General features: G+C 34.0%; 1 protein-coding gene across 2 annotated transcripts; it reads left to right on the top strand.

Annotated features, from left to right (window-relative positions):
- Positions 1–926: 926 nt before the first annotated feature.
- Positions 927–17,102, top strand: LOC110037411 (NADH--cytochrome b5 reductase 1). 2 transcript variants are annotated; one of them, XM_020742057.1, is made up of 9 exons: positions 927–1,138; positions 1,210–1,357; positions 1,477–1,567; positions 2,161–2,238; positions 3,630–3,710; positions 3,796–3,885; positions 4,492–4,557; positions 5,212–5,298; positions 16,907–17,102. In XM_020742057.1, the coding sequence occupies exons 1-9, from the start codon at positions 1,033–1,035 to the stop codon at positions 16,997–16,999; spliced, it is 840 nt and encodes a 279-aa protein (XP_020597716.1). In that variant the 5' UTR covers positions 927–1,032; the 3' UTR covers positions 17,000–17,102. The 2 variants fall into 2 exon arrangements, with proteins under 2 accessions (XP_020597716.1, XP_020597717.1); XM_020742058.1 differs by having other exon boundaries at positions 1,216–1,357.
- The last annotated feature ends 1,176 nt before the right edge of the window (positions 17,103–18,278 follow it).

Consider the following 18,278-nt stretch of genomic DNA (forward strand, 5'->3'; position numbering starts at 1 on the left):
TGATCATAAATCATATTGATGAAGTAATTTTAGATGTATGATATTAAACATTAAGACTTGTGTGTAAAGTTTTCCGTGTATGTACGTAAACTCTCCTACATATAACAAAAGTAAACTTTTGAAGATAGATACGCAAACATAGACAATTGCTATGTAAAATTGTGAAATGAGTGTTAATTTGGGTCAACATGTCAGATTTGGGTACAACCCAAAAATAACCAACCTTACCCGAAAATGACCCGACCGCAATCAAGTTAACCCAAAACCAATAATAAACATTTCAAATTCTTTGACCCAAACCGAACTCGAAAAATATTTTGGTTAACCTGAACCCAGATATTTCGAGCAGAGTTGGAGTCGTGTTGACGGGTCAGTTCAAATTTTGACACCTAAGGATTTCAATTTGGATTGACTGATCGGGTTCTATCCTGACCCAACAATGATCTGACCTGTATCAGGTCAATTCGAACCTAATCAGAATGATAAAAAGTCGAATTCTCAAGCCCAAACTCAAATCCGACTCAAAAAATATTACCGTCAATCTAAATTAAAAATTTTGAATATACTTTGAATCGTTCTAATATATCAGATTAATTTTTGACAACCCTAATTATAAATGCCCCGTAAATTTATTATGAGAATTATAGATGAGAATTTTATCTACTTTTCTCGGGCCACCTACCTCACAAAGCAACTTAAGAACCTGCATGCTTACCGGTCTCGTTGCGGGACCCACACGACAGTCCGACCCACCGATCTAGCCCTAGAACCGCAACCCATATTTAACTCATAAAAGAAACCAGCTTCACCAGACAACAACACCCTTATCATTATCTACGTGGCAATATATCATTGGTTAGGTCCTTTTTAACGGTTACTTTTAATATTTATTCTCCAAGTTAAATTTTCCTCACCTACCAGGGAACCAAGGAGTTCCAATCAGAAATGTAGAAATACGAAAGGAGGCGGGTGAGAGCGATTCGATCCCTCTCTAGGGTTTCTCTGCGCGGGGGATCGGATCGTCTTCCATCCATGGAGTATTTACAGTCTCATTCCATCGAGATCATAGGCATCGCCGTGGCTGCGGCGGCCGTCGCTGCCGGACTCGCCTACTTCTATCTAAGCCAGAAACCTAAGGGTACGATGAGATTCATTCCCCGATCCAGTAATCGATTATGCTCAGATCTTGATTCTATTATTCTTTTTTGGCTTCAGGCTCTTTAGATCCTGAAAATTTCAAGAAATTTGAGCTGGTTGATCGGAAGCAGTTGAGTCATAATGTTGCGAAGTTCAGATTTGCTCTTCCGAAGAAAACGTCTGTGCTGGGTCTTCCAATCGGCCAACATATTAGTTGCAGGTAATTTGATCTTTTAGATCTTACTATTTTTTTAGTGAATGGATTGTGTTGCTATGAATATTTACAGGTGAGTTCAGTTGGTTTGATTTGAGGTTTTGTGATTTGGATTGGAATGATAGGGGTACGGATAATCTTGGCGAGGAGGTTATCAAACCTTATACTCCAACTACACTGGATTCAGATGTTGGGTACTTCGAGCTTGTTATAAAAGTAAGGATGATTTACATACCTACCACTCAAATTTCTATAAATTTATATATATCTAACGCCTAAACTTCAAATTTTGCATGCACACTGCCTTAGCTATAGGGCTGTGAATCGCTCAAAAATTGATTCAAATTTTTGACTTGGATCAAGATCTGATGGAAATAAACTAGCTGAGCTACGATCCAAAATTTTGGATCAAATTGTTTTTCGAGCCAACCACAATTCGGCTCGAAATTGGATAGTTAACAATCCTAGTGATGTTCAGTTTGTGCATTTAACGAATAGCTCAAAGGTTGTCAGTCGCTCTAAAATTCATTTGAATGATTGAGCTGAGCTACGAGCCAAAATTTTGGATCAAATTTTTTTCGAGCCGATTTTGAGCTGACCCCAACTTTGGCTTGTAACCTAATCATCAACAACCCTACTTACCTATGCATGAAAATGTGCAATTCACTTTTTAAAAAAATTAAAATGGTGGTATTTTTTATGTAACATGAAAGATTGGAGTGTTATAAATGTAAAAATTAAAGTTTAGGTGTTAGATATATAAATGCATAGGAATTGGCTGTTCTAAAGCTTCTGCAAATTTATATTAGATGTATCCTCAAGGAAGAATGTCTCATCACTTCCGTGAAATGAAAGTCGGGGACTATTTGTCAGTCAAGGGGCCCAAGGTATTTAATATTCTATTTTTTTTTAATTTAAAAATTTTGGGCAATTACATGCATAGCGCCCGAAACATTGATATTTACAAATATAGCACCCTCTTTTATCCATTTTTCAAATTCTCGCTCAAATGTCAAAATTCATGAAAAAACCACGACACGTGTTTTTCATTTTTATCAAATTTTCAATGGTTTGATCGTGGCACGTGAAAATACAACGTTTCAACAGTTCAAAATTATCACATGAGGGCTATATTTTGTAAATAGCAATGTTTATGGTGCTATGTATATAATGATCCCTTTAATTTTTTGCATTGTTGTATTGAAATACATTTTTCTATCATGATATCTTGGTTATCGATGTCGTGGTGGTTGTATTTTTGTGTACAATTTAAGGAAGATTTGCATACATGCACTCAATTTTTGTGTGATTACATATCTATCACCTGAGCTTCAATTTTTACATACATGCTACCTTGCCTGTCTTTATTTATAGTAAAGGCTGTTCGGTCTTTTAATTCGACTCTGTTTTGGTGTTATATATTCGTGCACGATTTAAGGAAGATTTACATAGGTACCATTCAGTTCTTATGTATTTACATATCTAACACCTAAACTTTAATTTTTGTATATATGCCACTTCACTTGTGTATGAAATGATGTATTTCACTTTTTAAACGTTAAAATAGTGGTTTCTTGATGTGATATGAAAGAATTTTGTGGTATAATTGTAAAAAGCAAGATCTAGGTTTTAGATATGTAAAAACATAAGAATTGGGTGGTATGCATGTAAATGCTTCTTTTTTTTATTGAACTTCATATTTGGTCAGATGAACATATCACAAACCGAGACTTGGGTATTATGATTTGTTTGGCAATATTTCAAACCATTAACTTTCATGGTCTAATCAATACCATTCATATACTATGGTTTATTTTAACCGGATATGTCATAGATTATACGAAAGGTTAATTGAGTTGACTCAACTATCTCTTGAGTCAAATCAGGCCAAGCTCGAGCTTGAACTCGCGAGCTTGTTAACGAGTTGATTCAAGCCATCTGGGCTCATTTAAGTTCTTCCAAATTATATTTGGCCAAATCTATTTAAGCTAAATATTTGTCTGTGATGCACACAGTTTGAAGTCAAGAATGTTGATGAGATGTTAGATGGGCTTGTTAGTATTTGCCTTAACCTTTTGCTAGTGTTCAGCTGCTTTGAATTTATGCTATTATGGCATCAAAAACTTATTGTTAAACAGACTTAAGAGATTTGAATAATATTGTTAGCCTTATTCGCTCCGTTCATCGAGTGTTTCTCGTGATATTTTAGCCTTGGATTTTGTGTTCTTGAATAATGCGTCAGGTTTGTCATATTAATTTGCTTGATTTATTGCATTAGGGGCGTTTCAAATATCAAGTTGGTCAAGTTAGAGCTTTCGGAATGCTAGCAGGAGGTTCAGGCATAACCCCAATGTTTCAGGTAAGATTTTTTTGTTTTTTGAGTAGTTTTTAGTTGATGCTGTTTTATATATATATATATATATATTAATATCTCTTTATTCCAGGTTGCTAGGGCAATATTGGAGAACTCAAATGACAAAACATTGGTTCATCTTATATATGCGAATGTGACATATGATGACATCCTTTTAAAGGTTAATAATACAAATTGTGACATATCTGAAGCAGATTCTATAAAGTGTCTTTATTGTATCGGCTGAATAATGTCGCAATCTTGTGTTTTTGTGTATTGATTGTCGTTTCCTATATATATTTCTTTTTTGCCATTCGTGTTTGGATTATTTTACCTATTACCGATTGCATGGGTTAGCTGCTTGGGGTCTGTCTGGGATAACTTTCTGCCTACTTTGTGTATCCGACTGCCGCCACAACTTTGTTCGGGGAACTACTTTCAATCAAACTTGTTAAAGTGCAGTGGCTGTGACAAAGCTACTGTCTAATTTTTTGAAAAAAAAATACATATTTATAATTCTCACCACAATTTCTTAAGAAATTATTTTCTCCACGACAGCTTTACAACTATTTTTTTTAAATTTGTAGTCACCCCAAACAAACTTAGCATATTAAATATTTATTTAATGTCAGTATCAACTTCATCTTAACCATCATATAAAACTCACAATTTTGTCATGAGAAACCAATTTTCTTTCCTAATTGTGGAGAATTGCAGGGATTAGCCTGAAACATGTAAAGCTTGTATAATTGTTGGAAATGGCTAATTTGTGTACTATATAACTCAGGAAGAGCTGAACAATCTCTCAGTAAACTATCCTGGCCGCTTCAAAGTCTATTACGTCTTGAATCAGGTCCTTTTTATCTCCCCGCTCACTTTTTGAATCTCATCATTTAATTGCATGAATGCCCTCTTCAATCTTGATTAAATTTTAAGGTGCATTTACATGCATACTTCTCAATTCTCGTGTATTTACATATCTAACCTCTAAGCTTCATTTTTTACATGCATGCCAACTTACCTATGCATGAAAAAAGTGTATTCCACATTTTTAAAATTAAAATAGTGTTACTTTTGATGTGATATGAAAGATTTGGATGACATTATAAAAATCAAAGCTTTGTTTTTAGCTATGTAACATAGGAATTGTGTGATATGTATGTAAATGGCTCCTATATTTGCATATATCCAACAAAATTCTTAATATTTACATATATAACGCCTAAACTTTCATGTTTATATGTATAGCTCTAAAAATCTTAAAATCACATAAAAAATATCATGATTATTAATTTTTTTTAAAAGCGAAATACACCTTGACATGCATGCGTTTATGACACCAAAGTGCTACAAGCATAAATATCAAACTTCAGGGGTTAGATATATAAATACATAAGAATTGTGTGGTAGGTATGTAATATTTCCATGCTTTAAATAAGATTAAACTTTTTTATTAATATATATATTTTTTGAATATTGATAAAATTGATTTTCCAACACCTAACAGCCACCAGAAGTTTGGGATGGCGGCGTTGGTTTTGTGACAAAGGAAATGATTCAAGCTCACTGCCCAGCACCTGCACAAGATATACAGGTAATAATACCCTCAAGCTTAAATTTTTGAATTTATTATTATTATTTTTTAAGCTTTTACCTTTCAATTTTAACAGCCGTCAGATAGATTTTGTTTGATTTTCAATGTCATTTTGATTTTCATGAATTTGGTTCTAGCCATCCAAAGATCTCATCTCAGCCGTTCAATTTATATTGCTCGGCTGGGGTTGAATTCTTAGCTTTGATTTTTAAAAAATGACAGGAAATTTTAATTTTTTTTTGAGATAAGTGTCAAAATGGTCCCAAAACTATTTAAAAGGGGTTTAAATTACCCGATTTTTAAAAAAAGTATCAAATTAGCCCTCAATTATTTTAAGAGGGGTTGAAGCAGTCCCATCGTTAAAAAAAATATAAAATTAGAGTTAAAATTAACAGAGGAAGTATGAATCGGATGGGTATTTTGGAGTTTTAATATTTTGTTATTTTAATATTTAAAATGTCATTTGTATGACATTAAGTAAGACTTAAGACAACTCATTATAGATTCATTCGGACATGTAAATTATTTATGCATATTTTTAAATAACAAGCTAGCAGTAATATAGAATAAAAATGCCTTTAGTTTCATCAGTAGTATATTGTCACTCAAAAGTTATAATTATAAAAATTATTCATGAAATTACATTAATGTTCTTTGAAGAAGGGAGATAATAATCATTAACGCTCTTACTTATTTGTGACTTTATAAATAATCATAATTAAATAAATCTCATGGGATTGGTTATTTTTTAAATGACCGTAATTATATGATACATATCTAACACCTATATTCTTGGATTTTGGCCCATGAACTCCTAAAAAACATAACTCAAAAAATACCCATATTTTTAACACCCTAACCTAATTTCAATTATTTTTTAATTATGGGACTACTTCAACCTTTAAAATAATTAGGGACTAATTTGACACGATTTAAAAGTGAGGGACTAAAATGACCCCCTTTAAATAGTTCATGGAGTATTTTGGTACTTTTCTCCATTTTTTTTTAATGAAGGATTTACTTCATACTTATACTCAGTTCCTATGTATTTTCACGTCTAACGTGTAAACCTTACTTTTTACATGCACTTCACCTTACCTTTGCATGAAAAAATAAATTACACTCTTTAAAAGAGTAAAGTGCCCAAAATAGTCTCATGTGTGTGGGTTTCCGTTTTTTTATCATGAGATCTACCCGTAAAAAGGCTCATATAAATTATCTATTTTTTGTCTAAGAATATTATCTAAATTTTTTAATATATCACTATAGTTTTATATGGGTCTTTAATAATATTCTCTTTTAAATTCTTAAATATTTTCTCAATTTTTTCATTTAACTTTTTTCTTAGTATTTGTGGAATATCTTTTCTACCAGTTATGTCTATTAATTCTTGAATTATATTAGCATTTATTGGTAAAATTTCTATCCTTCTTCTTAATTCTACTGGTAATCCTAAAGTCATTTTAAATTTTTATAACAAGAAAGAAATTTTTTTTAAATGTTAAATATTTAAAGAAATCTCTAAAGTATTAAAGAAAATATTTTATAAAAAAGTTTTATCAGTAGATAAAGAGTTTTTCCCTTCTGGATGAGCATATCTGAAATCTTTTCGTAGATAATAACATTTAAATTTTCAAATTTAAACATGTTCTATTTTTCTGACTCTATTTATTGCATAAGATGAAGTAAGAATAACATATACCACTAAAATCTTCCTCAGGTTTAAGAATGATGACACGCATGCCCTAAAACGCCACACAGCCATAGAGCGTGACTTATAACATCACTTTCATCATTCTAAAGCCCCAAAGATCGTGGTCATAGAGGTTATTAGCTTATTCTTCATGCCCGTAAATTTATCTGTACTGTGAGAACAGATGTTTATATTTGAATGAAGAATTACATATCCATGAAGAAAATTAACAGATTTCTCCCCTGCGGGGAAGAACTAAAAGACTACTTACACAACATAATAAAAGAAAGATTACTAAATATTTATTAAGATAAGAATAAACTTACAGACTCTTGCTACAAACTTCTTGACTTGTTTGCTATTACTAAAGAGAGGAATGAGAGGGATAAGAGGGATGAGTGGAGAGAGAGAGATGTGTGTAAGTGATAAGGGATGAGGGATGAGGGATGAGGGATGAGGGATGAGGGATGAGGGATGAGGGATGAGGGATGAGGGATGAGGGATGAGGGATGAGGGATGAGGGATGAGGGATGAGGGATCTCACTCCTCTTATTTATAACCTAAGCAAAACCATAAACGATTGATAGAAAACCACATAAGAACATGATTTTGAAATAATAACTTTGAAAAAATTGATCCTTCATGATTCATGAAAAAAAAGTGAATGGCCATTAATAATGTTTTTTTGAAAAAGTTGGATAATATCTTCAAAAGTAGATGCCTTCCATTATTTCTAGAAAAAGTATATTCCTCATGTAAAAGTAGATTTTTTGCTGGTAAAATGTAAATTTTTTGGTCCCGGTAAAAAATGAATAGCAAAAAATCTTTTTATTCACTTGCATTTTTACAACTCTATGACATTTCCAAGTTATAGATAACAATATCATCAAAACTTTCAAACCATCATCATCTTGGCTAGGTATGGGGGTTAACATTTCAATGACTCTGCCATGCCCTGTAATTCTTTGGAGTTTTTATGATCTCCATTATATGCTTAGATCCATCTCTTAAGTTTTCATAATAAGAAAGAACATATCTGAAAAATAAAGTTAGTGATGAAGTATCATCTTTTTGAGATATATGTCATATAATCCTCCTCAGTTCATTATGATAAATTGCTGATATTTGAATTTCTAAATCTTCTCTGCTAATAATTAATTTTGATAATAAATAATAATTCAATAAATCTTTTAATTCCCAATTTAAGAATTTTCTACAATATGCTAGTTCCAAAGAAATAATTATTACATGAAACCCTTTATTACAAAAATTACAAGAAGAAGAATTTTCAATTATTAATTTATGAGATTCATATGATATTCCGGGTATAAATTCATTAATTTCATATGCTAAAATTATATCTTTAAAACATTTTATCATATTCTTTTTATTATCAATTTTACTTTGGTGAAATAAGAAGTGATCAAAGGAGCAAGCACCTACAAGCTTGATTTCTGTGACAATTGTGTATTTGGAAAAGAAATGTGGGTATCTTTTGGTACTGTCGTTTACAATACAAAAGGTATATTCGAGTATGTTCACGCATATGTTTGGGACTAAATGAAGAAAACATCATTTAGCGTGTGGAAATAATGTCTCTTTTATTGATGATTACTCCAGATATGTTTGACTGTACATAATGAAGTGTAAAAACGAGGTGCTGGAGAATTTCATAACTTAGAAGATGTAGATTGAGACTCAGATTTGTAAAAAGAATATGATAGAATGTTTTAAATATATTATTTTAGCATATAGAATTAATGAATACTCGGAATATCATATGTATCTCATAAATTAATAGTTAAAAATTCTTTTTTTTTGTAATTTTTGTAATAAAGGGTTTCATGTAATAACAATTTCTTTGTAACTAACATATTGTAGAAAATTCTTAAATTAGAAATTAAAAAATTTATTAAATTATTGTTTATTATCAAAATTAATTATTAACAGAGAAGGTTTAGAAATTCAAATATCAGCAATCCATCATACTGAGCTGAAGAGGATTATATGACATATATTTCAAAAAATTGATACTTTATCATTAACTTTGTTTTTCAGATCTGTTCCTCTTTATTATGAAAACTTAACAGATGGATCTAAACATATATTGAAGATCATAAAAACTCCAAAGAATTACAGGACATGACAAAGAGATCAAGAATTTCATGAAATCATCGACTCAGATACTGCGGCAGAGTCATTGACTCATTTTAAAATCTATCAAGTTGTCAGTCTTTATAAATGATATTCTAATCCTTTCGGTTCCCTTATGATATATCAGGACAAAGATGTGACAATTTTTTTTAATGAGAAGATGATTAAAGGAAAAATGTTCAAATTCAAATTTTATCATCATGAGTATAACTTGCTGGTCCACATCAAAACCATCAAAATCATCATGAGTATAACTTACTATTAAGAGAACATGTGATTTTATTACAGTCTTTGAAAGGTTAACCCCATACCTAGCCAAGATGGTGATTGCTTGAAAGTTTTGATGATATTGTTATCTATAATCTAGAAAATGCCATGGAACCATAAAAATGCAAGTGGAGAAAAAAGATTTTTTACTATTCAATTTTTATTGGGACCAAGAAATTTACTTTTTACCAGCAAGAAAATCTACTTTTACCTGAGAAATATATTTTTTTTAGAAATGATGGAAGACATCTACTTTTGGAGGCATTATCCAACTTTTTCAAAAAAGCATTTTTAATGGTCATTCACTTTTTCATCATGAAGGACCAACTTTTTCAAAGTTACTATTTCAAAACCATGCGCTTATGTGGTTTTCTATCAATGGTTTATGGTTTTGCTCAAGTTATAAATAAGAGGAGTGAGATCTCTTATCTCTCATCCCTCATCCCTTATCACTTACACATATCCCTCTCTCTCTCCACTAAAACCTCTCATCCCTCTCATCCCTCTCTTTAGTAATAGAAAATAATTTAGGAAGTCTGTAGCAAGAGTCTGCAAGTTTTATCTTATCTCAATAAATATTTAGTAATCTTTCTTTTATTATGTTGTGTGAGAGTAGTCTTTTAGTTTTAGTTCTTGATCGCAGGGGAGAAACTTGTTAATTTTCTTCATTGATACGTAATCTTTATTCAAATATAAACATCTGTTCTCAGAGTACGGATAAAATTTATGTGCATGAGAAATAAACTAATAACTTTTATGACTTCTGTCTTTAGGTTTTTAGAATAATGAAGTTGATGTTGTAAGTCCCGCTCTATGTGATTGTGGCGCTTTAGGACATGTTGTGTGTCATCATTCTTAACCTGAGGAAGATTATAATGGTATATGTTATTCTTACTTCATCTTATGCTATAAATGAAGTCAGAAAAAAGAGAACATGTTTAAATTTGAAAATTTAAGTGTTATTATCCATGAAAAAAATTCAAATATGCTCATTTTGAAGGGAAGAACTCTTTATCTACTGATTAAACTTTTTTATAAAATATTTTCTTTAATACTTTAAAGATTTCCTTAAATATTTAATATTTAAAAGTTTTTCTTTCTTGTTATAAAAATTTAAAATTACCAAAATAATTAATAAGAAGAATGATAGAAATTTTACCTATAAATGCTAATATAATTTAAGACTATTTTCATGGGGTCACTTTAGTCCTTGAGTTTATAAGTGCTAAAATAATCTTCGGGCTCTTTAAATTATGGCTGAAATAGTCCACATGTAAGATTATTAGAGCTCAATTTTAAAATAATCAGGGACTATTTTGGCTATTCTGTAAACTCTAGGACTAAAACAATCCTATATAAATAGTCTAAAAGGATATCTTGGCACTTTACACATTTTTAAAGGTTAAAATAATGTGAATCTCTATAGTCTTTAAATTGAGGTTGAAATAATCTCTATGGAGGACTATTAAGGCTCAATTTTAAAATTGTAGGGGACTATTATGACAATTTTATAAACTCTGAGACTAATATAATCCTATATAAATAGTTTGTGATTATTTTGGCACTTCACTCCTTTTTAAAAGTTAAAATAGTTGTATTTTTTATGTGATGTGAAAGATCTGGGTGATGTAAATGTAAAAAAGTAAACTTTAGGTGTTAGATATTTAAAGTAAGGGCAATATATATATAAATGCCTTTTCTTTATTTATACCTCTAAGTCATATGAAAAAAATTGAATTATCAAAATATTGTATTTGCACGTCCCACAACCAAGTTTTCAAGAATTTAATGAGAGCAAAGCATATATATGTGGGCTTCAAAAAATCAAAAAGCCCCTTAGACCCTCGTCGAGAGCTTAACACGTTTTTTGTTAAGGTTCTAAGTCGAATCTTCAAAAGGTGGATGAGATAGTAGATAAGACAATACCCAGAGATTTCACTTTGATTTTTCTAGGACTTTAAGATCTGAGTTTCAAAGTTTCCCATAGGTACGAGCCCTATGGTTAATTACTCCTCCCGATAACGGGAGAACACTTTCGATTAAGCCGATAACGGGAGAACACTTTCGATTAAGGCTAGTCATTAGACACTAAGTATTCAGAACTTAACATATAATTGCAACAAATTTGAAATTTTAAATTAAAAAAAAATTATCAAGATCCCATGGTTCCATGATCTTTGGTTGTCATGGTCACGGGCTTACTTAGTCAACGGATGTAGTCGACCCAACCTGACAAAAGGATCTTTGTCAGCAGCCATGTGTTGTTTCGTCCAAGGGGATCTTGTAGACTTGAGGTGAATATTTGTCTAAGGAAACTAATCTAAGTCGACCTTAGCTTGTATAAGGCTTTCTGACCTATCGAATATACTCTATGATTTAATACTAAAAATAATAGACTGTCATTCGGGAACATACCAGATACAAAAGTGATCGTAATATAATGGTTCTATTTGACGGCAAATCACTCGGTCATAGGACTCTGGTTGTAACCGCTTCTTTGTGATGTCATTTGGCGGCAAGAACCACGCGAATAGAGAACTCGGGTCATGTCCTTACTGACATAGAATTGTTTTAAGTTTGAATATGTATGATATTGACTCTTGGCGAGTTCGAATCAGTATTATATTTGTCCACCTCGACAAACGGTTGCGGAGGGTGGATGATTTTTTGCTTTAAGCATTGGGTGGTAAAGTTTTATTTAAATATTATATTATCTTTTTTTTATGATTTAAATTATATTTGTCTTTATTTTTTTAAATAGACAACTCCAGTTGAAATGCTCTATCAACTTGGTCATCATCAGAGAATTGTTTATCTTTAAACCCTGTCAACTCTATCTTGCTTACAGAGGATCGGGTTCATAGTATATAATTTATTTGAATTTTAGAAATAGACTTTGAGATTTAATTTTTAAAATAGACCCTTTCGGTTGAAATTTATTATCAACGCCGCCATCATTGTGGTTTATGTTTTTAAACCCTATCGGCTCTGTCCCGCTCACATAGGATCAGGTTCGTAATTAATATATATATATAATTTGAACTTATTCAAATAGAATTTAAAATATAATTTTGAAAATAGAACCCTTCGGTTGAGATTTACTATCAAGACGACCATCATCGGGATTGAAGTCTTTAAACCCTGTCGACTGTCTCGCTTACAGAGTATTGAGTTCAATAATTTAAATAATTGAATTTGAAATGGACTTTGAGACAACTTTAAAAGATACCCCTCTGGTTGAAATATTTTGTCAACTTGGGCCAAAATTGCGAAATACTACATTAAAAATGATAGTCCTGTTAACTCCAGCACTCGTGAGGGGGATCGAACTGATTCAACGTGGGATCAATTCTGTCAACTCCATTTCCTGTAGGAAGAGGATCACATCGGCAAAGTGGGGGCTCAATCTTGTCAATGGTGGTTTTTATAGGGGGGAGGAGGATCAAGTTGGCCAAAATGTGGGACTTATGAACTCTCCTTATAGGCAAGGCAACCCCAGAGATTGATTGTTTAAATATCATTAAGAATATTAGTTTTGTAAACTCTATTCATCGTAAGGAGGATCAGTCTAGCTCAGCGTTGGCTCAATTTTGTCAACTCCAATTCTTGCGGAGAGGATGATCAGATTGACATAGCGGGGGCTGATTCTGGTTAACTTCGTTCCATGTAAGGAGGAGGATCAAATTGGTCAAAGTATGAGACTAATGACGCGCCATATAGGCAAGACAGACTGTTGTCCGCGCAGTATTTTGTACGCATAAGTTGAATATTTAGAAGCATTCAGAGCACATGCAAATATTTAAAATTTATTGTTTGGCATTTTTTATTGATTTTAAAGGAAGTTCTTGTTATTTGCATGAACATATTATCAATAGGATTTGTGAAAATATTTTCATTTAAGCTTTTAGTTTCGCCTTCTGTCTGTTTGTGTAATTGGAGATGTGGATTCAGTGGCAAGAATACAAAACTTCACTTCAAGCGCCTTAATATCCCCTTCTGTCCTCTTCTAGATGCATGTTGCGGATCTAGTGGCGAGCATGCAAAACTTCACTTCAAGCATCTTAATATCGCCTTTTGTCCGCTTTTAGATGTTTCTTGTGGATCTGTTGGTGAGCATGCAAAACTTCACTTCAACCACCTCAATATCACCTTTTGTCCGTTTCTAGATGTGTGTTGCGGATCCAATGGCAATTAGGGCGAATAAAGACTTTGATTTTTTTTATATATAAAATTATGCATCTCTCTCATGCTTAGCTCCCATTTGAATATTCAAATGGACCCCATACAGGTTTCATTCGAGCTCGTTGATGAGCATCGAATTCCTTGTGCGTTGTGCATGTTCTATTTATATTTAATTTCATAGTTTAAAATGATTTATGTAATCATTTATCTTTCATATGTAGCTTAAGAGTTTTTAATCAGATTGCATTTTGGTTCAAGTAAATTCAATTTAGTTGTTCTTTTATGACTAGCATTCCGACCAAAATCCGGAAGCATTTCAGCAGCCTCCCGACGTCGTCCACCTTTGGGGGGGCTGCTTCGGGAGTCCGGATCTACCCACCACTCCAAGGAAGGCATGTATGCCATAAAGTAGTGTATCCCGCCACACAAAAAAATGTGTGTACGGGTCTTCAAAAATATAATAGGATCTCCCGTCATGCTAAGAAAAGCATGTACAAATGTCACACGTGCAACCTCAAGCACATGCAACTTATTTCCTCGCCGTGTCAAGAAAGGCGCGCATGGGTACTTAATTTAGAATTGTCTATCATGAATCGACCGTCGCGTGTTAGCTTCACTCCATCATGCTAAAAAAAATGTGTATAGGGCTCTCTTCTACGAATCAAATGAGCCGAATAAACATTTTAGGAGCTTTTTGATTCGCTCACCGCGTCGCAAGTGCCGCGTACGAGTTTCGCCCTCCTACGCTAGGAAAAGCAGGTATAGGGTTTCGCTCGACACACCAAATACGTTGCAATAGATATTTCAGGAGTTACAAGTCTTATACATTATGTGCGGCACGACGGCAATTTAACACGCCTGCATGAATTCAACATACAAGATTGCTCTCTTTTGCCAGCATCAGAATCATTTACATATGCACCATGCACATCAGCAAGATTAAATGACCACATTAAATTAAATTTAATTTTAATGTAGAAGCTAGGTTTTCTTCACCAACCATTTCATTTACCTGATTATTGCTCGCGGCTCGTCAAGAAGGCGGCTGAGATGAATGGTAATGCCGCAGGGTAGTGGAGGGAGGAGAAATGCTATAACAGCGAGGGATTTCAGATTTCTGCCGAGGTGGAGATAGGCTGTTAGAAGCGTGTAGAGAGAGAGAGAGAGAGAGGATGTGCGGGTCGGACGCCGGAGTCTCGCCTGAGCAGGAACGACCGATGAATTCTCCGGCTAGGGTGCATGTGCTGATGTATTTGGCTGCGGCGTGCCGGTTGGCTAGGTTGGAGAGGTCTGCCGGTGATGGGAAGGCGTCCTGCCTGAGAGCTGCGAGCGGGAGTAGGTAGAGAGCGGTGTGGATGAGGGAGCTGAAGTTTTGCTGCGGTGAGTGGGTCATGAGTGGGGCTGCCGGCAGGAAGAGATAAGTTTTCCGGCAAGATATGCAGTGGGCTAGTGTGGGAATAAGAAAAAAGTGTTGGATGGCATTGGACAGAAGGATAAGAACAGGGAGTTCGGGTTACCGGCTGGCGAGGGAGATGACAGAGCTGGGTTATGGGGCCTGGGCTGCTCGGCTAGAGGCAGGGAGGAGGAGACTAGCTCGGAACAGGCGCTGTAGGGAGTTGAAAAACGTTATGTGAGGGGGGGCGGGCTTGGCTGCTTGCAAGGTAAAAGACAGCGCCGGAAGTAGGGTGCCGCCTGGGAGTTTGTGGGTCAGGCAAGTAGTGGACGGAGGAGACTTAAGGAGCGGCGAGCAGGTGGTTGGATGCCGTAGAAGAGGTTGTCAGATAGAAACTCGCTGGAAGTGGTTTTGTGAGGGGTTGTGGAGGGAGGTGGAGGTAAGTGCTTAAAATGACATTAGTTTTATTATTTTTAATTTAAACATCTCGATTCACTTGTCACCAACTCGTGTACGAAACCCCAACAATAAGAGTGCCCTCCCTAAGTAAAGTTGACATCCCGAACACGCCCGTGCGATCCGTTTTGTAATCAGAGATCATTTCGGTGACTTCAGCGACGATCGAAGAGATTTAGGCTAGCTTTGACTGTCTCTTGATTTTAGTAGTTTTGCTCCTTTCAATTGTAGAAGACTTTTCCTTAGTCAATTTTGATATTTCAAATTCACCCGTGCAGTCTATTTTAAGGTTGGACGTCATTTGGGCGACTTCATGTAGAGGTAGAGATGTTTGGGTCCAAATTAAGTGCTTCGTGCGGTCAATTTCACCGTGTATGTTCCATTCAATCAAGACACATCCTTACTTGGATAAGTTTGATGTTTTGAATGCGACGGATGAGTCCTTTCCAAACGGACATTATTTGAGATGAATTGATTGCTCAATGTCGCACTCTTCATTAGCTGCTCTCGCCATGTCCAGTCGACTTATCTTGTGAAGTGTATGTGAGTGTCAACAATATATTGGGTTTTTATAATCTCTTTTGAGATGACTTGTAGGCAGTGAGCTGTTTGTGCTGTAAATAAGCCAGATTTTACTGTTACACATCTAATGACTCTTTTCCCGTACAATTACTTGCAAAAACTCCTAAGAATAATGCCATCGATTTTAATTTTATTAATAGCACTTAAGATCTAAGTTAAATAGAATTTAGTAAATCCAGTAAATCCGGATTTGATTAAATTCATAATAATATTTGGTTCAATTAAGATTTGTAAGGGCCCGTTTGGGGCGGCTTATTTGGTGTGGTGGCATTTTGAAAACACACCTGGTATGCTTGGATAAATTGTGTTTTGGCAGTTTATGCGTTTTCAAAACGCAGAAAGCAGCGTTTTCACACCGCACCTATCTAGGTGCAGTGACAACTTATTGGCAACAATCTGACTTTTCTAAAAAAATAAAAATTTGTAGTTGCCACCGCACCTAGCTTATCAGCATATTGTTTTTAATCAACTTATCAGCAGATTATTCAATAAGCTACAACTACGCCAAATAAATTTACTTAAATCTATTTAACGTGTTGGGCATCTTATTTTAGGATTTAACTTTTTTGTGCGCTAAATCATTTTACGTCAAAAAAAATTGAGGGTGGGAGAGAAATTTAGGTTTAGCAAACCCTATTTGGGTCAATTTACATTAAAATCACACACAAATCCTATTAATTTATATTCTAGGTTACCAAGCACCAGCATGAGTGTTATGTATGTAATTCCCCTTCTTTCTTAAACTGATGTGATGTTTTGATTGATTCGATCGAAACCGTGCGAAATGAATCAGACGGCTAAGATGAGATACTGGACGCATTACCCTAGACTCTATATATAATATGGGGATCTTATTAAAATTGCATTTTGACCTGTTGCAGATCCTGAGGTGCGGCCCAGCACCTATGAATAAGGCAATGGCTGCTCACCTTGATGACCTTGGCTATACAAAGGAGATGCAGTTCCAATTTTGAATATTTATATTTGATCTATGCTTTTGTTAGGCTGACTGCATTTGAGCTTCAGGTTTCATTTAAGCAGCAATCAAATATCATAAAGCCCAAAAACTTTTTATTATTTTGATAAAATTATGAAACTTTTTTTTTTTCTCTGCTGGTCTTTATGTACGTTTTATGTGTCAATGTTTGGAATGATTAATGGTCCGTTTGGGGCAGCTTTTAAGTGCGGGCGTTTTCAAAACACCGCCGTACCGTTTGGCTCGCGCGTTTCGCCAGCTTATCTGAAATCGTGTTTGAGCTTTTACACTAAATGCAGGTCGCGGGTCGAACACCACGGCCAGCCCGCGGCGTTTCAAGATAAGCAGCTTATCCTGAAACACACAAGCTGCCCCAAACGGACCCTTAGTGTCGTGGCAAATATTCATTATAGAAAATGAAAATAAAAAATAAAAAAATTTCAATTATCATAGCATTAATTACACTAGTCTAAATGTGGGAATTATGTGTGATATATTGGAACCACCTCTTGAAACTTTGGCGGGACAAAGTGTTATATGGTGGGAGCTATATTTTGAATATATATGGGCCACTTTTAGAGAACTATGGATGATTGTGGGTGTGAAACGTAGTTAAGAAGTGGGAGAGATTGTGAAATTTTTTAAATAAAAAAAAACTCGAACTTTTTGAAGACGTCTTTTGATGTAATCTTAGAATTCTATCAAAAACTTTAATGTTAAGTATGCTCGTCTTAGGATGGGTGACCTGCGGGGAGGTTTTATAAAGAGGGGTGGGGGGAGGTTTTATAAAGGGGTAAGTAGACAATACTTTGGCGGGTGCTTTCACGATTTTTTAGAATTATTATAGGAAAATCTACATCTATACCACTCAAATTTTATGTATTTGCATATCATAACAATTGAAATTAAATATTTATTTATTTTTTTGTGAAAGAGATTTGGGTGGTAAAAGCATAAAAAATTAAATATCATTTCATAAGAATTGGGTGGTCTGCAAGCAAATGTGCGATTAGGGGGTGTAAACGAGCCGAACACTCGTTTATATTTCGTATTCGTGTTCGGCTCATTTGCCAAACACGAGCTGTTCGCGAACAAAGTGTACTTTTAAAAATCATAATCATGTAGTCATAAGATAATAAGGGTTTGAGCAAGATTTAAAAATTATTATTTATATTAAAACATCATTTGAATCTAATTTAATAATTTTTATTCTATTTTTTTAATAAATATTTTAATTGATTATAAATCTTTGTAGCCTTGTAGTCAATTAGATTTTT

Source organism: Phalaenopsis equestris, unplaced genomic scaffold (genome assembly GCF_001263595.1).
Source record: "Phalaenopsis equestris unplaced genomic scaffold, ASM126359v1 Scaffold219149, whole genome shotgun sequence".
NCBI classification, from domain to species: domain Eukaryota; kingdom Viridiplantae; phylum Streptophyta; class Magnoliopsida; order Asparagales; family Orchidaceae; genus Phalaenopsis; species Phalaenopsis equestris.